Here is a 23,793-nt window from a genome sequence, read left to right as displayed (position 1 = left end):
ACTTAAGCCTAGTACTCACATGCGGTAATGGACGACGGAAACCGTCGACAGAACGGCAAAATGACGTCACTTTTGCCGTCGAAGCCAACGGAATACGACGTTGAAAATTTTCAACTTTTGCCGTCACGGAAAGCGAAACGGCAAAAATTAGACCAATAGGAAGGCCGTTTGGCAATGTCGTCATAAAGAACACGTGGGACCATAGCATTGGAACTATGGCGGTCGGCAAACTAACACGCTTTATTTGTACACGAATACGCTAATATATTTCATTTATACGTTATATTACTATCCGATTTAAATATTAATGTCAAATAGACTTACTTACTGCGTAAAATATTGGGAAATGGAGTAATCTTAATTCGGTGACGAAACTATTCGATATTCCTAACTTTCGACGATTTAGAATATTTTTCCTATCCAAATTATTCGTTTTTGAGATTTTTTATTTGCGATAAGATCGAAGGCAAACTTAAAAAGTTTAATCGATATAACAAAGCAATCCCGGTAGACGCCATTTTCGACTACTGACACGTGGCCTACTTACTGTAGTGGCTTGTTTATATTTACGGCTGGCAGGTGGCGCGTTTCAATTGTAGGGTAATTTCCGCATGTGAGTACACGCGACGCGGAAAGACGACGGAACGGCAACCGTTTCCGTCGTCCGTTGCCGCATGTGAGTACCAGGCTTAAGACGTTCAATCACGGGTCTTGTTTTCACTTCAACATGTGGACAGAATATCAAATTTTTTCATGTTTCCTAGATTTCAAGGCTGCGGAGTCGGAGTCGTGAAAAAATTGCCGACTCCGACTCTTGTTTACTTACCAACTTGTTATATATATAAAACGAAAAAGTATTGGAATCGTGTCAAATTTGATCCTCTAAGTTTTTTTTTTTTTTTTTTTTTTGGTCGGAGTCGGATGGTAAGGAAAAGTCGGAGTCGGAGTTGGTGTCGGTAGATTTATACACGACTCTACAGCCCTGCTACATTCAGAAACAGTTTGTGATTGTTCCTTGATAGCATTACGTTAGCCTAAGTGTAGAAGAATTTGCCGTTTTCGAAGAAGCTTACACATTTTATACTTAAACATTCCATACTACGTGTGTTAGTGAAACGAATATTTTTTAGTGTTGCAACGAATAGTATATTCGGCCTCAGGCCGAATACCGAATATTCGGCCAGGAGCGTGGCCGAATAGCCGAATATTCGGCCAGGAGCGTGGCCGAATAGCCGAATATTCGGCCAAACTATTCGGCTTGATTAACGCACGTAGGAAAATTGGCGCGCAAACCGCATTATGGCAAGGACCCTGGTCTCTATTGGCCCACTGTCACTGCGCTTCGCCAATCGCGTTAATTCTTGACAGTTGTAGCGGACAGACAAGAGCGTCATGGCAGTATGTGATAAATGATGATATCAAATGTGAATAACAACGAAATGACTTATACGTGTAAATAAGAGAAAAAGAACAGAGAAGGACCGCGAAGTGAAAATGTGAAAATAAATATGAAATTGAGTTGATAACATAATCGAACGAGTCGAGGCAGCTTATTGGCGCGAAATTCGCTGCCGTCAATGCCAAACAATTGTCGTCATACACTTCGGAAAGCTAAATGCTTGTAATTAAAGTCACTTAGCGTGCACAGGCGAAAGCCTGGGGTGTTCGGGCTACCAAGCTGTCTCGAATCTGTGAAATCATAACTGACTTACACCGACGCTCTATCTGTCTCTTTTCTCCGTTATCACCAGGCTATTAGTCACGTATTTGTTAAATGGGTAAACAACGAAGGAAAAGTGACGAATCGAAAGTATAGTGAGCGCGTATTATGATGTATGCATAAGCATATGTGGACTAGAGCGATAGAGGAAAAAGAAAGGGAAGAGCAAAGACGAGCGCTTAAAAAGAAGGATAGGCAGGCCCAGACCCTAGATGTGCGACGATTTCGAACGAATAGGTCTGTACGTGTGCTGATGTTTGTAATTATAAATTGTGAATACATGTGACTAATATTATTTTCTTTTTTATTCTGTGCATGTTATAAGTTATAAACAAACAACACTAACCCGATAACATTAAATCTGAATACCAAAATTATTAATTTACTGTTTTTGTTATTTCTTACTCCTGTTTTTAGGTATTCGGTATTCGGCCGAATAGCGAAAAATAGGCAGAATAGGCCGAATACCGAATAGTAACCGAATATTCGTTACATCACTAATATTTTTGTGTTCTGACTTAACATTCCTGTCCGTGTTTCGGATTGCAACCTTCGGAAAGAAAACAATAAATTCACCATTTTTTTTTACGGACCTTGACTCGCCTTTAATTGCTCGACGTGTTGTAGTTACAAGATACACCTCCACCTAAATCACTTATGGAAAATTCGAGTGAATATTCCTGACCGCAACAAAATACGTTTGTCTCGGGCTTTGTTGTCGGCTGTTGCACATCTCGTTCGGTACGAGATGTGCAACATTTATTTAAATAATTTTTATTGTGTAATTTATTTTAATTCTTTGCAACCTTTGCATAGGTTCCCTTTTTTACCGTCATAAGCCTTTTGCTTACCGCTCTCCTGGGTCTTTAAGTTAATTTAAGAAATAATGGTAGAACAGACTTATTACAGACTTTTTCATAGGCCAGTGAGCAGAGAAACTTATCCTCAGGCGAATGACAAGAAAGGACTGCCGCAGTGTAGTATCAATGCTCAGAATTCAGCAAGCCAGCGCCTCCGAGATTGAGGTCATCTCGGAAACGCTGGCGGAAAATAGCCGATTTCTCCGTCTTTTAAATGACTGTAGTAAATGTGAATATCTCGTTCGAAAGATACGTGTTTTCTTAGGTATCGTGCAAAATTTCAGGTTTTTCTATAAAGGGGTTGCCGAAATATAAGCAGTTGAAAGTACAAAGATCTCCATAAAAGCTGTAACTTTTCTCTTTCTTATTCATTTGGTGGTGCAGATGCTCCTAGAGAAAGAACACCACTGAGTCTAGTGAGCTCAAATTTTAAACTTAAGCCTTTCTCGTTATCAGTGAGGTGCTGGCGAAACTTGCGGGTGGATAGATAAAACTTGGCGGAGGTTCTATCCCTTGCATTTATCGCTTGAATCGCAAAAACGAGTTTATTAAAAGATTGCAGCCTGAAATTTACTGCAAACCGAAATTTTCGCCATGACAGTATTACCGTCGCTCTCCCCTTATCTGCTTAGTATATACAAATTCTATTTAATTCTAAATCCACATTATTATTCCGCATTTAACGACTTGTATTTTTAGTAAATAAAAAAATATATATAATAGACTATTGCTTAATTTTGATGATAGCTGAAGTATGTTCTTTTACACGTAATAAACGCATTTAAATGCCCAGTGTGCCTTTTTAATTGATACTTACCGAGAATTTTTAAAGCAATGTACAGGAAGCTAAAGGTTATAGAAAAGAAATGTTTGCTTGACATAATGTATTTAAAAAAATTACTGCGCGAAGTGATAAATTTTATTAGACGAAAGAAAAAGAGATAGGAAGAAAAAGAATAGTGACAGCAACTCCCGCTATTCCCAGGTCGTCTCCGTCCTAAATACTGAACGCTCTAACGCTCCTTGGATATGAAGTGTGAACATTTTGATATTAGCAATGAAGACTCCCAGAATCTATCCAGCTGGGCTGATGAAATGACAGTCCTGACGCTCTTTGACTTCGGTGATCGGACGAGAGCCGGTATTTTCAGCGTGGTATGGCCGCTGTCCAAGACAAATCGCCTGCACAGCATCACTTATGCATATTTGTACCCATTCCGCGCCTCGAATATCGCTTTTTGTCCTTCTTGGTTGTAAGGGTCATGATAAGATCGAAATTTCTTTTCATCTTTATACGAGAATACAAGGTTTTTGCATACATATTGACGTTAAAATTAATGTACTGTACGAGTATATGCAAGTAAAATCACGCAATTCGGCCAAACTTTTAATATTAAATTTCGTGGCAACGCAACAATAAAACTCTGTGTACTAACAAATTGCCAGAGTTTTATTGTTGCGAGCGGTCGTTGATTGTTATTGCGAACGGTTGGTTTTTCAGTTCGTGAGATTGAAAATTATTTATTTCAAGTGTTTCTTTGAGTTTTTCTTCATTGGTGCAATTTTATCGGTAAGTTTAGACTACGATTTTTTTATATTTAGGTATTTTTGAATATTGTTAAGCCGAATATCACAATTAGTGTCCACGATTTTCGGACGAATCGCTATTTGCATGACAATTGATCGGTCGTTGCGCGCTTTCTTCACAGAGACGATGAATGGAGTCTTTCCGCTTATTTTGGGACACAGATTTACTCTTGTCGTTGTTAATTTTCATTCAAAATCATTTGATCGAAAATATAAATGACAACATATAAATAGATTTATCTTTGCAACAAAGAGACTTTATATATATATATATCTTTTCCGATGTTTTTTGGCCGCTTCGGTTATTCTAGAAGAAGACGAGCAAATATCAAAAAACAGTAGAAACGGGAAAAAGGTTACTGTTAAAGTAATTATGATTTAAACGAAAGCCATTCGTTTATGTCATAAAATGTAAATATAATGTTATTTCCTATGTAAAATGTCCACTGTAGTAAGAATGAATAATAGATGTCATCGATAATATGAACAATTTGAATTATCTTGTAGTATTCAATTGATACTGTTAAGAATATGTTTGAAACATCCGAGGTTATAGAAATAGTTTCCATTAATTGGTTTAAGCTACGTTCTATGTCATTACAAATCAAAATATAGAAAAGGAATACCAAATTATGAATGTGTCAGAAGTACGCAACATCTTGAATTATGTTTATTGGCGATCGCAAAAGTAGAATAAAGTTTATGAAACTTTTCGAAGTGTCGAACAGAAACACTGCGTTGTACACAAAGCAGTGTTTCTGTTCTAAATTCAAAGCAAAAAAAAAATTTCTGAATTCTACTGTCGTCGTCGCCTTCATCAATTGAACCAATGATGACTAGAACGAAGGAGAAAAAAAAGGCTATACAGCGATTTGAACTCGGATCATAGGATTCAGAGTACTAACCATTACACCATGGGACCTAATGCTGACTACCGTGTCGCGTATCATTTTACTGCACTGCAGGTTACTTTGTCAATTATCGCGTAAAGATATCGCCGCATCTGTTGTTGCCGATAATAAAAAGTTTTCCGTCTACACTTTCTTGTTAAGAAACGAAACGGTTGTCACAGATCTGTTGGTTCTATACTTTTGAAACTAAACCATTTGTAGCTACACATCCGACTTCGGGCCAGGCGAACTGTTCGAGGCGGCCGGTAGTATCAAAGATTTATTAAGATAGAACTCACTTTCTGTCTCCGATAATAAAATAGTGTCCGATGATTCATCATCGTCCGGATAGCAATCTGAAAAACCGACGAGGAGGAAATTGCAAAATGATTTTAGATTCCTTAGAACTCTTGGTCGACTTCCATCTAATCGTCTTTCCCTTCCAGTTGATGTCGATAGATAACCTAAAAGTCTTCGATCACCTAAAGAGCAAGAGCTTGAAAAGCATGAATACTGAAAATCTTTCAAATGCGCCAAATTGTAGTATCACCGACAGTTACGAATACAATAATATAACTAAAAATAAAAGTGACCACAAAAGCAGATAAATTTAACATCCGTTCCATACACATCCAGGGTGAAAAATAAAAACTTTCTTCTATCCGCAAACCAAGCTAGTTTTTCCTCTTCGTGACCCCTGAGTTCTCAAAATTCCTGACTAGAGCAGATGTGAAGTTAATAAGAAGGGGTTCTTATGATTAGCAGATTTTAAACTATTTTTTGCAATAATATATAAATAAAAGCTTGAAAAAGCAATTTCAAAGCTTTTATTTAATCCTGATAATCTAAAGTTTTAAATAATATATAAACAATTAATACTGCCTCTGAAGTGTTTTAATTTATAAATTATGGAATATAATCTATTTTACAAATTACCCAAGTAGGCCTATTGGGAATAGCCGTAAATTCTTTAATATAATGTAACATAAATGTCAAAATTAAAAAATTAAAAAATAATTTAAGTGAACAAGTTTATAATAATAACCAAAACTGTCCGATATTATAAAGTCTTTAATCGATATAAATGTTATAATCTTGTATAGTATTTCATTACAGGCAGTAATATCGATTATTAATCGATAAAGTTACTCATCAATAAAAATTACAATGAATTGCTTAAATATCTGTATTTTAATATTTTATATCTCGCAAGATTTCTTCTTTAAATTTTTACCTCATTTCCCTTGTCAGCAGTGAAAGAGCCTGTTTTAATGATATGCATTCTGGGTTCGGCCAGCTCAAGAGAGGTTTGATGGAATATGTGGACGATCAGCTAAGAGGAGTATCTTCCAGAAAGAATTTTGATGGGAAACTCTCCCTATTGAGATGCTTTATTTAATTTAAAATATATGCCGTCCACCTCAAATTACTACTGTAGTGTCTCGCCCCTGTATATCATACTTTTCCTGTCGGCAAAAGAGTCGTGCGTGTCATCTATTTAACTCCTTTCAGGAAAAATGTTTTGAATGAAAATAACGTGACTTCCGCCTTGCATCGAAAGTTCATATATACTCCTAATCTTATCACATCTGATCTCGACTTTCATCTAACTAACTGCGTTCTCGAGATTAAGAAAGACCAGACAGTGGGCATCTATAGATCTACAATGAGTTCAAATTGCAGCGCAACAGCAATATAGAAACAACAGTTTCAGAAGATTCTACCATTGCTCAATTTAAGTCGAATCCACTTAGTTTATGAGCGTCTTCGAACATCCTAACTCTAACAAAATGGATTACACCTCGTCTCTGCGGGCGTGAGTGAAAGACTGCAGACAAAAGCAGAATGGTCCGTTTCTACACAAAGACAGACTCAAAAACCCCGAAATCGAAATTTTTAGCACTAAACTGAGTCGCCACGCAACAATAGAATTTCGACAATTGTCTGTTGCTTTGTTCGAATGCGATTGTTTCGAGTATTTTCGGAGTTTTGCTGTAGTTTTTCCGATTTTTTTGCGTAAGTTTAGTCCCTGATCTTTCTAGATTTAGGTATTTTTTAACATTGTTAGGCACTAAATCACGAATATTTCGATAACAACCGTTGTGTGGTTTCTTCAAAGAGAAGAATCGAACCTTTGACTAATTTTGGAAAAGTGCATTCAATCTTTTCATTGTTAATTTTCGTCAATCCAATTGAATAATAAATTCTGTCGTTTTGTGTATATTACAAATGCGTACACATTACATCCCATATGGCATTATTATAATTAATCTGACCTTTAATGAATTAGAATAAATGAGTTTATTCGTCATTAATTTCTTCTAGAATATTTTCATTACGGCAGTTCTAATTTACAATCAACAGAACTCTTATAAACCATAGAACTGATATTATTATAATATATTCAATACATAATAATTGAATGAATAATTTTAATGTTTTCGACAAAGTTTATTGTTCCATTACAACTTTATATTCATTTGTAATTACAATTTTTCTGTAAACGATCATTTTCTGTCGTATTTATATTATAATTTTTTAATATTCTCTTAATTTAACGCTCGTTCTACAATATTTAATACTCGGTTTGTATTTTTGCTTGCAGGATGGATAACTTTAGAGCGCTAAAGAAATGGAATATATCTGGAGGAAAGAGTCCAGAGGATAGCTCCTCGACTTCAGGATCGTCTTCCTCTTCAGTTCGAGTGATTCGCGTGTGCCCGAAAGAAGTGCTGGAGGGTGCGAACGAGAAATCTGCTGAATTCGACAAGAAACGGGTCATTGTCATCATTCCCGACGAGAGCACGTCGTCTGTCATCGATTACCTGGAACAGAGATATCTGTGAGGTTCAGGAAGTAGGTCGAAATTCGTGCAAGATAATGTTTTAATTTCGTATGAAAAAAAATTTTATAATTATAATAATATATAGTAAAAAGAAACCGTCTAACTTAAGGTGAATATATTATGTCCATATATAGTCATATCTGTAGAAATTTCTGAGAAAAAACGAATTTCTCAGAAAGAAACAATAGATGAATTTGAGTACTTAGATCGAACATCTTCGATAGGAATCAAATTGTCAGTCGGGGGACTCACCCCGCGATCTGGGCTCCGATCCCGTTACAATCCGTAACGAGGAGGGGAGACCAATTAGAGAACGGGGGCAGTACGACATCGACCTATCGGAATGTTCGATCTGAGACCCCAAAAAAACTTATAAAAACCGCGCAAAAATCGGATGACGTTCTTGGTTCGTAGTTCTTGGTTCTAAGTTCGGTGTGCTCCGCTTCTGGATTTTTCCTGCGGTTAAACAACGGGAACTTGGTCGTCGTCCCGAAAGAAGTTTTCTCCATCCTGTCCCTGCAAGTTTCGCCAAGGGTAATCTACTGCGAGAACCACCCCTTCAAGTTGTGCTGTGCGCCCCGGAGCCTACATTTTCATCATCATCTTCACCAAAAGAAGAGAAGATCGTAAAAAAAGATAGAACTTTATTTACGAACTGATTCACTCTGTGGATAGGCCTTACGCCGAAGTAAAACTAGTTGTAAGCGAAATTTATAAATTTAATAAATAGTTTGCGATGGAGGACCTGTCTCAGTAAGTTTTTCCACTCCCACACGACAGTGCTGACCGCTCGACTGTCGCGACACTTTCTCCCCAATCGGCAAGCCTCGCATATCCAGAAGTTCCGGAATGGTCGGTGCAGAGACAGGCATGCGAGCAAGGACTGCAAGAGGAGTGTAAATCGATTCTGAAAAAGAGGAAAAAGAAGCCTTGGTGGAAGAAGATCTTCTTCTTCTGGAAGAAATAAATCAGCGAGGTCTTCTCACCGGATGTGACTTTTCCCCGACTGTGACTTTTTTTACCCGGATATGGACTTTTACCTGGCTATGACCTAATGACCGGACACAACTTCATTCATCGGATGTGACTTTTTGTGGTGGTTTGGCGTCTTCCCTTTCCTGCTGACGGTTCTCGGAATGATGCATGTCCTTCGTCATCGCTTACGAGGAACGTGTTCTTCCACTTCAGTTAATTAAAGTCGACGGTGACAACTTAGCACCGTCTTCGGTCGTTTGAAACCTCTCAACTGAGGATGAAATTTTGACCAGAAAATAATTGATTTTCGCCAGCAACGTGCGTGTCAACACTGGACACCCGAATAAAAACAAAAGGCAAATATCTCAGTTGGTATATGTCTAAGCCACAATTATAATTATGTTGAACAATTAAATGTGTATATAAACTTTAACTTAATAAAACTTTTTAAATTTATATTGATTGATTACGTGATTTGTTTAAATACAGTATTATATATGTGCACATTTTATTTTTGAACTAATTTATAATTAAATTTGAATATTATTTGAGGATTTTTCTGATGTCATGCGACCTCATCTGCCATTGTGTAATATCATAAAACTGTGACCGTTGGGTCGGTATCTCTTCGATACCACGTCAGGATGACACTACTGTATACTTAGGTCGATACAGAGACCACAAGTTCGGGCAAGCGGTTACGTATGAGGTTACGTATGAGGACCCGGAGTGGAGTGAACGGAGAGAGGAACGGAAGAAACTACACTCAAAGACGCTTTAAACATAAATAATCGTTTATTTATATTAAATCTAAATTAGGTTTACATCAGGAATTAAGATTACAAGTTAGTATATTGCTAAACATAAGCTACGTGAATCGCGTTCAGTTATTGATCTCTTCTCATTTCCGTTCTCTAGTTACAATCGAATTCGCGATTAGTTTACGCAGAGAGAGAGAGAGCGTACAATAATGCGCGGACAGGATAAATACCTTATATTATACTGTTGATCGAATAACAGCAATAAAGTCCCAAATCCATTTTCTTTCCCGAACAGTTCTCTTTTAAGTTGAGTAGGTGAATTGTTGATATCTTCGAGTTCGGTAGGCGAGGAGGAGGTGTTGGTTGACGAACAGGAACAGTCTTTCGAAGGCGGGAGGTAAACATCTCGCGCACACACACACACAATCAAAAAATAACTTCTCCGATCTTACGCATCGGGCCGGTCCTTTTTATATGAAGTCCTCTTTTCGGGCCTTTCCCCGATTTCGTCAGGGATGACGATCTCCTTGGAACAATGAGGTGTCGGGTGACACAGAGATGTACTCATCTCAACAAGGAACCCAACTCGTGGGAATCGAGGTTTAACCAGATTTTATTTTTCCCTCTTCTCTTTTAATTTTTTAATAACTCGTTCCGTCTTTATAGAGTTGCATTTAATTAAAGTTTAATTAAAATTTATAAAATATTAAAGTTTATAACACGAAATTTCTGATTCTCACAAATCTATTTGAACATAACGAGAAATGAACATTTACCATTGATTAGACATCAATCGTAATCCTAGAATAACGTCAGAATTGCCGAGTGGTCTGAACTGCCAGACTCAAGGTAGTCCCTTCCTGTAAATGCGGGAGCTTGCATTCTGGTCCACGATGGTGGGCGTGGGTTCGATCCCGCTCTTGACACGTACTTTCCTTATTTGCTATTGATTAAAAATGTCTATTTCAGTGTGACATAAGCGCCTGTAAGACATTTTGTAATTCTTTTGATTCGAAACTCTAATATTAGTTGGTCAGAACTTTGCAACATGTTGAATTCCGTTTTGAGGTCATCGCAAAAGTAGAATAAACTTATCGAAATGTTGCAAAATTCTACTTTCACACACGTGTGTGGCGTAGCACAGTTCCTGTTCTAAATTTAAAGCAAAAGAAGTTTCTGAATTCTACAGTCGCTGTCGCCTTCAATTGCATAAACGATGACAGGGGACAAGAAAAAAAAGTCCCACCGAGATTTGAACTCGGATCACTGGATTCAGAGTCCAGAGTGCTAACCATTACACCATGGGACCTCACCCAAACCCTCGTATACTATATCACCTTAATGCATTGCAGATTGCCTTATCGACTATCGCGTAAAGATATCGCCGCATCTGTTGTTGCCGATAATGGAAATCTCTCTGTCTACAATTTCTCGTTAAATAGCGAAGCTGTAGCCAAATATCTCTCGCGAGCGCCGCGATTTCCAGAGAGAAAGACATCGTGCGTCAATTCGAGCCCGAAAATAATTAACGAATCTAATCGGAATCGAATATTCGATTATGACGCCTTAAAACGCGTTTTAAATCTGCTTGAGTGTTGTGCTAGAATTTTTTTTGAATATGTTACTTGCGCATGTTGGATATAGTTTTCGGAGTTCAGTGATCTCACGTAGCAATGCAAAATCATAGCTTCGATAATTCTTGTCGAATCGTTTGCTACGAGATGTTCGACAGCCGACAACAATGCCCGAGACAAACGTATTTTGTTGGGGTCACGGAGGCCACGTTTCTTTATGGAGCGAGAGTGTAGCGAAAATGACATCACGAGCCGCTATCGCTACACGTCGCTGCATTATAGTTTAGAAACGCTTTACGCTCGAACTGAAAATGGATGCCGTAATTTATTCTTTAATTCCAGATACAGCCGAACGTAGTGCTTTAGTTAAAGAACTGCAATATTTAAATAAAGAGATATAAAGAATCGAGCATTTCTCTTTACGAAAATGTGAGCAAAGAAATGAAATAGGAAATAGATAATTATATTTAAGATATAGTATTTTCTTATTCTTTAGATAACTTTCACAGTCATTTTATAAACTTTAATCCTTTTTAATTTTCCATAATATTTTTATCAACAGTCATTTCGACTTTTTTATTTTCAGAGCATAACATCGTATTGTATACCCAAGTATCCATTTTGCATTACAGACGTAGAGGAAGTAAAAGTTGTTTTATCAAACTCTTAAGAAGGTTCGCTACATTATAGCGCTTCATTTAGAAACGCTTTGCTGTGTAGCGATCGAACAGCGCTGCATAAAGAAACGCGACCGGATATTCACTAAAATCTTTCGAAAGAGTTAGAGATGAATGTGTAACTTGTACCGCAACACGTCGCGCAATTAAAGGCGAATTAAGGTCCGAAGGCGGATGGTTAATTTATTGTTTTCATTCCGACGGTTGAAATGCGACAGGACAGACACAAAAGTATTCGTTTCACTGACAGACGTAGTATGGAATGTGTAAGCTTCTTCGAAAACGGCGAATTCATCTACACTGAGACTAACGTATTGCTATCAAAAACGAATACAAACATTTTCTTATTGGAAGCGACGTGGAAAATTTTTGATAACTCGTTCGGAATTGCTACTTTCGATCTGAAATTTCCCGATGTAAACATTTTGCGCAATGGTTGTGGATGCAGTAATTTGCCTTTCTCTGAAAACGTCAGTGTTTGTTTTGTCGTAATAAAACCAAAGAAAATCTCTCGACCCGGACAACAACGTCGATTCGCAACTGCGATTAAATCTTGTGTTAGGGATTTAGACGTTGGCCCATCGTAAAGCCTGCATAAACGTCGCATGGAAATATCTTGCGCCATAGATTAGGCAGCCATCGCGGATGCTGAGTCACATCAGGATGGTCAAGAGATCTGAGGCGCCAGACTCAATGGAGACCTTTCATCTAAATGCAGAAGCGTCTATGATAGTGGGCGTAGGTTCGAATCCCACTACTGACACAAACGTTCCCTTTTTTATCTTCGGTCGATTGAAAATATTTATTTTAGTGTGACGTATGTTTGCGCTCTGAAGACATTCTTTTGATTCGAAACTGTAATGATGAGTGTGTCAGAACTTTGCAACATCTTGAATTCTGTTTATCTGCGATCGGTAATGTAGAATTGTTTTTACTTAGCACGTTTTGCACAGGTTTTACCGTACACTGTGAAACTTGGATAAATATTTTAACTTTAACATAAGCATAACAAAGAAATGCATATAAAACCAAAGACTAGACAATTAATATGGGCTGGCTCCCCCATGAAATTCGTACCATTATAATTAGTTTAAACTTCAATTATTTTGAATAATTCCAGTTTATTCGCAGTTTCGTTTACTATGTTTGCAAAGAATTTACGTAATTTTTTTTTAAAATATTTTTATTTTTTAAATTACAATAAACATGATGGAAAAACTTTATAAACAAATTTCTCTAATTATAGTAATTTAATTATTATTATATTTGATAGCAATGAATTAAAAAATTAATAATTCGTGTACTACAAAATTTATCTTGCACTGTATGGGTTGAGTCATTAGACTGAATGTTAGTGTATACTATTGCGTTTGAGGCGTTATCGTGAGGAACAAAATTGTAGCATGATAATACTTTTGATGAATTGTTGCCTGATGTTAATAAGTCATTTAAGTAATCTATAAAAACAATTGACACATGAAATCAATATAACAGATATAAGTGCACTGTGTTACAGAAAGAAAATGTTCCTATTATTGCTATAAAGGTAACAGTGTTGTAATCTAGTTATATGACTCTTTTCTAGAATAATTGTTTAAACAATTTGTATATTTTATAGTTTTAAACTATATATTGAAGTTATTTGTGGAATTAACAAGTANTGCACATAATGTTGTTCATTACAGTAATACCCCGACTTACGCGAACCCGGAGTTACGCGATTTTCAAATCTCGTCGATTCGTCTTTTGTTTGAACGCCACGCAACTCTCGATTACTCACTCCCCCCACACTATTGTTCGGCTTACATGTTCGGACATGTCGCGCGAAATCGACATATAGCTACAATTTATTTTGTGTTATTTATTTCTGTTTGTTATATCTACGGAGACGCGAGAGACTCTATGTCATCCAAACGAAGTAGGATTGATTCTTCTGCATCAAACAAGAAAAGAAAAACTGTATCTTTGGGATGTAAAGTTAACATTATCAAAGACTTCGATACAAAAATGAAAATTTGTAAATTGGCAAAGAAGTTTGATCTACCGGAATCGACGGTCAAAACAATTATAAAAGATAAAGAAAAAATTCACAAAGCTTAAAAAATGCTCAATATTTAAATTCAAGCATCATTCGTAAACGTCACGGTATTATCCCTGAGATGGAAACAATGTTAAAATTATGGTGTGATAATCAAGTAAATGTGAAAAATTGTATAATAATATAATTTGTTATAGGCTACACATGTATTATCTAAGATTTTATTAATCATTTTTTTCTAAATTATTGTTTTCTTTAGTCTTCGGCCCCAATTAAAAATTATTTGTATGTATTTATATGCGAAATTATACCCCAACTTACGCGGTTATCGCTCGATCCCACCTATCGCGTAAGTTCGGGTATTACTGTATTGAACATGTAGCATTTTCTGTAACAGTTTTAGTGATTCGCAAAATACGGTATCGGATTACTAATAGAGATTTCTTTTAAATATTTTTTGTTGTTAGATGAAAAAAATCCATATATAAACTGCTTTAATATTTAAAACTTGATCTAAAACGTTTGCATGGTTTCAATTAACCCTGTTTAAATTACAACATAAAACATGGTCCTCAGATCAGATTTGAACTCGTGAACAGTTTGGCTTTTTGCTGGGAAAAAGTACGACTAATGCTATCTTTGCTCTAAAACAGATGATGGAAAGGCACAGAGAAATGCAAGAAGATTTGCACATGGTGTTCATTGATCTAGAAAAGACGTTTGATAGAGTACCAAGGCAACAGATATGGACATGTTTGAGGGAAAACAATGTTCCAGAAAAATATGTTAGTCTGCTCAAAGAAATGTACGAGGGAGCAGAGACTCAAGTTAATAGTAGTGTGGGCACTACAAAAGGGTTCTTCGTTAATGTTGGTTTACATCATGGATCGGCCCTTAGCCCTTATTTCTTTGGCCTGATAATGGGCGTGTTAGTGCATAACGTGAAGTGTGGGGCGCCATGGAGTATGCTATTTGCGGATGATATTGTACTATGTGAACTTTTCCAATCAAAGGCTGAGAAACTGGAAGATTGGAGGAAACTTTTGGAAGAAAGGGGAATGAAGATTAGCACAACCAAAACAGCTTACATGACTCTGAATGGTAGAGACAAGTGAAATATTGAAATCGAAAATGTGCCGTTTCCTTTGGTTTTGAGTTTTAAATATCTTGGGACATTTGTTGAGATGGGAGGAGGATTGAACTCAGAGGTGCAGTATAGAATTCAATGTGGATGGATGAACTGGAGGAAGCTGAGCATGTGTTATGCGACAAGAAAGTGAGATGCAATCTGAAAGGAAAATTGTATAAGTCAGTTGTTAGACCTGCAATGTTTATGACATCGATGTTACTTTGACATTCCAGCCAGTTTCTGGTCAATCTGGCTGTGTGTATCGGGGAGTGATCATGAACGTTTATTGACAGGTCCAACTCTTGGAGAGAGGGTAAAACATTGCCTTCTACTATATTAACATATTGTGCTGCTGTCAGGTTGCCAATAATTCTCACCAGGGCACCAGGACCAGATGTAGACATCCATTCCCATACTCCTGCAAAACAAAAGGAAAAAATAACTTAAAAGCACGAGAATATGCATACAATTATAAATATCATCAGCGCAATTTAGTTTTAATGCTTGTGTTATTGCATTGGTTATACGCTATACTTACTTCTAGCATATTTTATAATTGTTTTCATTTGAACTACTTATAAACAGGTTATATTACACTATTGAAAACAATCTACTGATGTCTTAAATATTATGAAGATAATATTTTTGTATTTTCATAATATTGTAAGGCAATTATCAATCAATTAAGAGCAATACCTCACACATCATTATCGACTACTTTCTAATTTAGTGATTAAATCGAATGTTCGGAGAAGGAATACAACGAATATGGAGTGTAAATGGTTGGTTATTATCCAATGAAACACCCTACAGATACAGATACAGATACAGATTCTTTTAATGAAACATACAAAAATTTGTACATACTTGGCGCCGTTTACACACAGCCAAGTGAATCCAGAAACAAAGAAAGTGAATACAGTGAATAAATATAATTGAGATATTATATAGAAAAAATAAAATAAAATTAAGTTTAACAATTAAGATTAACAAATAAGAAATGATAAAACATTTACAAATTACAATAATAATATAAAACAATACACACAAAACAAAAACGTCGCGACATTGTGGTAGCCCACCTAAAGCTCTTTTCAGATTAAACCTGGGACAAGGGTGTCTATATTCATCTGTACTGGTTCGAAGAAACACCCTACGGTGTATTTCTTCGAACATAATTCGTTAAAAGATATTAGACATACTATCTTTCAGTTAGTTGATTGGACATTGTTTTAAGTCACGCCTGCTTGAAACGTATTGGCCATGAATTGTTACTGACTGACATCAGAGTGGCTAATCAGAGGGAACAAAAATATAAACAATCCATTTACCAGCAATGCAGATAAACTGTATGTAAATTAACAGTTAGAATAACTGTTACAACCACTAATTCATTATGCCTTTATGTCCTTAATATTTCAATTTTGTTTTTATATTGTTCAGGTAGACCTTGTTTATAAATAAGACTTATTATATTGGTGTAGTTTCGAATTAGCAATATTTCGAAGTATTCTTTATTTTTACTGGTGAAAATAATAATTTCTTGACTTAAGACTTCCTCCCTTTGCTAATTCCAAACACACACACACACATATATATTATGCATTACTTGGTTCTTTACTACCATCTGAAAATGTTTATGAGATGTGTTAGGACATTGCCTATCATAAACAACACATCAGATGCTACGATAATTAAAGCTTATATCTAAATTAATCATAATTTGGCAAAAATTATCCATCTAATAAGTGGAACTACTGATGTCAACAGTGTGGATTATTGCACAATGAGTAAAAACCGAGTGGACATGAAGTGTAGAAATAGGACCACTTCAAAACTCTGCCGAGATTTCTTGACATGGGTGTGTAAATTTATCATTGAATATTGGTTTAATATATATTCAATGTAAGAATTATTATATTAGTAAGAAAAGCAAAAATATAGAACCTTACCTACTGAGAATCTTCCGCTTCTTTTCCTTGGGCATACATATTTGCTATTGTGCCTCTCATCTCGAGGCCGATAAACCCAAACAACTCCACTTTCATCACGGGAAAAAATTTTTTCAACCTCACAGTTTCCCATTCCTTGGTCCAATGAAGATGTTGATAGGCAAAGCCTAAACAGTCAATCGTGTTACTATTAGTTAAGATTTGTTTCTGGGCAGCCCTTCTCCCCGGTAAATTGAACTCTCTTAGTCTAATAATATAATAAAATATTCTTTAATAAAGTTTGTAGTGCTCCGCAGCTAGAAAGTAGTTCTCGGGATAGGGTAGGTCCATATCGTGGCGATAATTGGTTGCGCGAACTGCCCCTTGGGTAAAGGAGGAACCCGGATGAAAGAAAGGATATAAAAAGGTGCACATTCACGAGGGAAAGATTTNCCCGGTAAATTGAACTCTCTTAGTCTAATAATATAATAAAATATTCTTAATAAAGTTTTATTAAAAATATTTTCATTACATTTATATGAATGCATCTTTTTAAGGTCTAGATATTACACTCAAATGCTACATACCTTCGTTTAACCGTATTTATGGAAACAGGTAAAGATAACTAAGATTTAAGTATTCTAGCAGTCTTAAATGGATCTTCTTCACAACACTGTTTTAACTGTGCATCTTCTGCGGTAGTAAACGTTGAATGACCTTTTGCCTTTTTTGGTGAAACAGTTCCACTTTCAATATTCTGTTTGCAGATTTTAATAACTGTTCGTTTACTGATCTTAAACATTTCTGCTATCTCTTTGACAGTTTTCCATCTCTGTGCTAAACAAATAATTTCTTAATGTCCTTTGAAATAGCTTTAGGCATTTTCTCAAGCTTTTTAGATTACACAAAAACGTGTCTAATCTAAGCATGTGTTTTTGTCAACTTTATCGTCTGCTTTTTGTTTGTCTTTTTTCCCATTAAGTGTCGCCTCTCATTTCCCTGTAAAGCAATTAAGTCTTGCAAGAAATTCGAAGTTCTCTAATAAATTTATAAACTTATTAATTTCTAACTTCAACTTTCTTGCAAGACTTAGTTGCTTCACAGGGAAATGAGAGGCGATACTTAACGGGAAAAAAGAGAAACAAAAAGCAGACGACAAAATGGACATAAAGAGTGTTCAGAGAGTGATATTGGATTTATTAGCAGATTTATTATTGGATTAGTGAAAATTATGAAGATGTCTCGTGTAATATTAAAAGATATTGGAAAATTAGTAGCTGAACATATAAAAGAAGAGAAAACATTTAAAGTGATGGATAGCACCAATGACATCGAAGCTTTTATTTACAATTAACAGCTTGTTTATAATAGCAGTGGGATGGATGGGGCTAAAATAATAAACTCTACACTGACCGTGAAAGAAAACACTTTCTTCTCTAATTACAAACGAAACTGCAGTTGGTCTGTGAAACTTGAGCTAAGTGAAGCTGATATGTTTGTTTATTTCATTTTTCGAATCAATTACAACAAAATAAATATAAAAAGACCTTGAAAGGGAGAAAACTGATTGAAATAAAAGATATAATTGTAATTTTTTCATAAATGATTATGCTATATAAGCAGGGATCAAGTTATCATTGATTAGTTTTGTCAATTAAAACAGTCACATGACGCCGCTTAAATGCCCCTCTTGACCAACTGCCTCATCCCAATTTCGCCTCAGATCGAAAGGGTCCATCTCAAAACTCTATGATAACAAGTCGCGTCCTGAAAATGCAAGTGATAAGTTACAGTGATGCTTTTCGATTATAGACAGGCGCATACTTCATTGGGCCGAACTGTACATATCATTCCAACATAAAATCTAAACTATTGTATATAACAATATACCAAGCAGTAAATGGTTTTGTTTTTGAAAAATGGTAGAATATCTATACCGGAGTACTGTAACAAATGCATGTATCTATAAGCCTTTTACCAGTGCACGTTTCATCACACTATACAATAAAGTTACAAACGTTTTTGAACCATTACGGTTCTTCTTCAGGTAACGATCCCCTAATGGAATGCAATTTGATTCAAAGTTGTTAAGAAATACGATCCAGAATGATGTCCCAACCCAATGACGTCAATACAGACTTGCGCGTTATGCATGTTGTGTTCTATCTTAGAGATTTATCTAGTAGGGCCTGCCAGGCCATCGATAGAGCAATTTCATCCTTGTAATTAATGTAATTACACTCTTTAATCATGTTTAGGCATATGTAGATCGCCTCCAGCCACCTGAGATGGTTTGTGCGGTGGGTGGTGTGAATGACCTTTGCTTGAGAGAATATGGGTTCTACGTCTGGGTCCGAAGAGTACATGGCCAGAGCTGTGTTGGTTCTTTCATGGTTAATATCTGCTTTATGCTCTTTGATTCAGGTTACAAGGGGGCGTTTGGTTGATCCTATGTAGACCATGCTTCTATCACACCTGTGATCAATGATAGGGATGGTGTAGATGCCGGGAAGTTTATTTTGGTCTGGGGGTGTCTTTTCCGTTTTTGTTCCATTTTTTTTTTCTTTGTACTGTAAGGTCTTGTTTTATGCGGTGGATACGTTCTACAGAAAAGCACATAAAAAAAAATTCGCATAAAAAAAGACTTTACTTGTCTTGAAAAAGTAGGGATACGTTCCGTAATTTTCTAAAATCGCATAAAACAAACAACGAGTTAAAATTAACTTAAAACCGCATAAAAAAAGTTTGCAGATATTAAAAGAAATAGGCTGCTTAATGAATTATTTCGAATGTCTGAAAGAAATTCATATAAAAGCTTAAAATAAACTTGTATTCAAACTTAATTCAGTTTATTTTATTGAAAAGTAATATAGTTTTACATTTTTTTTTTGAATTTTTGGAATGTTTTTTAAGTCTCCAAATTTTTTAAAAATATTAAAAAATATACGGCCAGCTTCACCCTATTTTAAACCCTTGTCCTCCTGCGACGTTTGAGAATGCCCCGGGAAATCCAACTCCAGCTGTGTTCAAGGTCATCCAGATGTATAAACTGACTCATCGGTGTTAAATTTCACAGAAGGGCAAGACAAAGGAAGTTAAACATTGAAGCTTTTTCTTCAAAATTAACGCATTTCTTTCGTTTTTTTTTTTTAGTTTTAAGTATTTTTAATGTTTAATTACATTTATATCAAAAATTGCTAGAAACTAAAGCGATTAAGGTAGATCTAGCTGTCCTTTACGTCCATAAAGGTTATATGTCAGTGGAACAAATGGAGTGAGCTTTGAGCGTCCCACGATTTTTGGAGACTGTCTATAAGCGGGCTTCCTAAACAAGCCTATATGTATGTTTGTCCAAAAAAAATTTTGGATGAAATACAAACCGCACAACTTCAAAATCGCATAAAAAAATCCGCATAAAACGAGACCTTACAGTATATTACTGAATGATGGGTAGTTCTAGTAAGTGGTATACAAGATACAAGAGTGCAAATAAATTATCATTAAATGCAATTACTGAATTGTATCTATTAATTTGCAACCCAGTGATGATAATTTTACATGCACTTTTTCCCCTTCTTAAATTTCTTTTTTTGTTTTTAAGATTTCATCTTAAAAACAAAAATATTTAATTTTTATATAATTACATATACAATCAACCCAATAAACATTACTAATTAAACAATACAGCCAGATTCATAACAGACTACAATAAGGCTAATTAATTAATGAGATATTATGCAATCTGAATTAGTAGGCAGTTAAGTCATCATCTGATGTCAAATTTAATTAGCCACATACTTCTAGTACAGATTCCTTAATATCTTAATTAGCATTATTGTAGCACAATGTGAATCCAGCTATACTACAGTATTTGATTATTTAATTTTTGTTGTACAGATTTATTATTATTTACAGTTTCTTTTGTTTTCCTTAACTAAATATTGAACAGAAAAGATAATTATTAAAGATCAATAACTTATTATAGTTGCTAACATTTTATATAGTTGCTAACTATATAAAATACTTAGAGTATTTTTTTTATAGACATCAAAGATTAAAAATCTTAGGAAAAATGGATAAAAATAATATACAAAGAAGAGCAATATACATTTTAGACTGTCGTGTATAATAATAATCAAGAAACTCCATTTAAGACTGAAACCAAATCAATTGTCTTTGCTTTTTCTTGAAGTACATATTCCTTAACAGGATGAAGCTGGAAATAAAAAAAAATTATGATTATTATTATTTCATATTAATTACTACAGAAGAAAGGAAAATAGTTTAAACTAAGTATATGAAAAGATTGATTCATTCATAGTAGTTAATAATAATTAAAAATAAATATAATTAACTTACAGTCTTAACTTGAGAATCATAAGAACTTTTCAAGAAGCATATAAATTTTCCATTATTAGACAACCCATAATGATTACATGCTATTTTAACTGCATCTTCATCATTATACATTAACCATTCTTTTAATACTTTGATAGGAAACTGGCAATTTTTTGAACTATAAGCAACATTTATTACTTCCAACGAATGTCTAAATTTAGGGGAAAAAATCATTAATAATCATAAGATCTGTAATCAAATTAATAATCATCAAATGACAATCATTTAATATTTATTATAGTTACCTCCTAATTTTTTCTAAGTGTTGATATACTGAACAGAATATCAGGAAAGGAAGTTTCCTGAATGAACGTAACATTCTGATAAAATTCCAATGTTTATAAGCTAAACTAATTTCAACGGCTAATTTCACTTTTGGATCTGATCTAAAATAATAATTGTTCTTGTTTTTCACTCATATATATAAAAATAAATTTAAATATGAAGGCAAAAAATGAGTAAGAATTTTACCTCACGTCAGATGGAAGATGCAAACTATGATTTAGAGCTTCTGCTGATCCAAGATTATGAAGAATATAAATTGTTTCCATTTCAGCACGATTTTTTAATATTTCTTTTTCATTTACTTCATTATAAATTACTAAAAGTCGCTTCAAACACTCTTGTAAATGGACGTTATTGAGATGCGGATCAAATGTAGATTGTGGTTTATGTAATAATCTACATTATTATTAATAGATTAATGATGATAAATTAAAAATTTCATAATATTGATTTTTAATAAAATTTTCTGAAAATGATATACATAATGATTACAATTAAAGAGATGTTTAGTCCCATATCAAACATATGTCAGGCAAAACTTAACCACATTTTGTATGAATATTCTTTTAAATATGGGCTGATAATATGCAGGAAAAGTTTTTAAGTTCAATTTTTTTGTCACCAAAGAATATGGATAAGGCTATTATCCATAAAAGTGGAATGATTAGTAAAAGCATTAAGTGTTAAATGTGATTAAATAGTTTTTATTTTAGTACAGATTATAGATATGGTTCAATGTATCTTCCACTTCTTCCACTTATACATTTTTCTAGAATTTTTATAAAAATATATATTGAATGACATTCTCCATAACAAAATGTAACTGGTCTGCATTAATTTGTCTTATGTGAGGTGTTATTCTGGATTACTGTTCAGAAAGAAATGAGCCTCATTGCTTTACAAGATCTTCCAAGGACATTATTCATCTCCATTCAAGCAAGAAATACCAGAGAAAAATGTCAGCTGAGTTTCTGTATCACAAGGAAGCAATGGCTATGTTCAGCAGATTCAACAGTTCTATTTTGAATGGAGGTATGGTAGCAGTAACTTCTATGTAACAGCAATAAATCTGCTGAATGACAAATTATCAGCTGCTGAAAGTAGTTAGTGGTGCTAGATTGGCTTCTGCTTATTTCCACAACTTAAAATCATTTGAGTAAATAAAATTTATCCTTAAATTTATATTTTGCATATATCTGTTTTCAGTTGCTGATAGGTATGTGAGGATTAACATTAATTATAAAGCATACTTTCATATTATTAAATAATTTATACTTCACATTTTGTATGAGCACAGCCATCTTTAATCTGTTATCACAACATGAAAGTAGCATAAATGAAGTTGACTATTAAATGTGATGTCGCTGTACTCAACATATTCCAAAATAGTGCTCCCATAGAGTTTAGGAGAAAAATACTCCTCTTGAGTCTGCTGAATGCAGTCAATCACTGAATGTGATTTATTCTATAGGGGGGGGGGAAAATGCCAAAGTTTGTACAAAATCTTCCATACTGTTGTTAAGGGTATCAGATCCAGTTGTGACTGAGCAATGTCAAATCAACTAGTTAGTTGATTTGACATTGCTCAGTCACAACTGGATCTGGCATGTCAACTACTACTTGCTCCATGATGGCTGTAGCAACTTCTTCAGCTTGCACCTGGTTTGCTTAATTGTCCTAATCTCACTATTAAAGATCCAGTTTCTTAAATCAATCATTTTTCTAAGATTTAGATTTGTTTTTGGACTTCTTATGTGCTTTGGATTCTTCCAGCAAAGCACAGCAGTTTCATTACTTTATTGATAAGCTTACCAAGCAAAGTATATTCAGGTAAGAGCCATACCATTTAAATGTCAAAGAATGGCATAAATCAATTTATTTTCATTAAATCATCGACAGAAATATTACCGTATATAACTTTTATGATTTTATGGTGATTTCACCTCCAATTCGTTTTACTTCTGATGTCAAAAAATTGAACTTAAAACTTTTCCACAAATTATGAGTGTTTGTTTGAGAGTAATCATATTAAGTTTGGGTTCACTTTGATCATTCATACAGCACTATGAACAAACACCTCTTTAATTCTCTCTTTATGTAATAAAATGTTTAAAATCAATAAC

The 23,793-nt window shown here is 34.8% G+C and overlaps 1 protein-coding gene and 1 non-coding gene across 4 annotated transcripts; both read right to left on the bottom strand.

Annotated features, from left to right (window-relative positions):
* Positions 1–10,875: 10,875 nt before the first annotated feature.
* Trnaq-cug lies at positions 10,876–10,947 on the bottom strand. The gene has a single exon. It is a non-coding gene; the product is annotated as a tRNA-Gln (tRNA).
* Positions 10,948–14,199: 3,252 nt separating this feature from the next.
* LOC111612689 (SAC3 domain-containing protein 1-like) lies at positions 14,200–23,223 on the bottom strand. Of its 3 annotated transcripts, XR_002754654.1 has the most exons (6): positions 21,857–23,223; positions 21,631–21,771; positions 21,347–21,536; positions 21,096–21,203; positions 17,009–17,255; positions 16,041–16,349 (listed from the first exon to the last, which is right to left on the bottom strand). XR_002754654.1 is itself a non-coding variant. In XM_023353936.1 (5 exons), the coding sequence occupies exons 1-4, from the start codon at positions 21,934–21,936 to the stop codon at positions 21,123–21,125; spliced, it is 492 nt and encodes a 163-aa protein (XP_023209704.1). In that variant the 5' UTR covers positions 21,937–23,223; the 3' UTR covers positions 14,200–15,474; positions 21,096–21,122. The 3 variants fall into 3 exon arrangements, 2 of the variants coding, with proteins under 2 accessions (XP_023209704.1, XP_023209702.1); XM_023353936.1 differs by lacking the exons at positions 16,041–16,349; positions 17,009–17,255 and adding an exon at positions 14,200–15,474; XM_023353934.1 differs by lacking the exons at positions 16,041–16,349; positions 17,009–17,255 and having other exon boundaries at positions 20,311–21,203; positions 21,857–23,222.
* Positions 23,224–23,793: the final 570 nt, after the last annotated feature.

The sequence above is a fragment of the Centruroides sculpturatus genome, unplaced genomic scaffold (genome assembly GCF_000671375.1).
Source record: "Centruroides sculpturatus isolate CEXI.00-Female unplaced genomic scaffold, Cexi_2.0 scaffold1741, whole genome shotgun sequence".
In the NCBI taxonomy this organism is placed as follows: Eukaryota; Metazoa; Arthropoda; class Arachnida; order Scorpiones; family Buthidae; genus Centruroides; species Centruroides sculpturatus.
Note: the sequence above shows the minus strand (reverse complement) of the source record. Positions and strands in the feature narration are given on the sequence as shown.

Excerpts from the sequence above, each read along its gene's own strand:
- LOC111612689 (XM_023353936.1), bottom strand. The coding sequence starts at position 21,936 with ATGGAAACAATTTATATTCTTCATAATCTTGGATCAGCAGAAGCTCTA. Across the intron at positions 21,537-21,630 it reads CACTTAGAAAAAATTAGGAG|ACATTCGTTGGAAGTAATAA; the intron begins GTAACTATAATA and ends CCCTAAATTTAG. Across the intron at positions 21,204-21,346 it reads ATGATTCTCAAGTTAAGACT|CTTCATCCTGTTAAGGAATA; the intron begins GTAAGTTAATTA and ends TTTTATTTCCAG.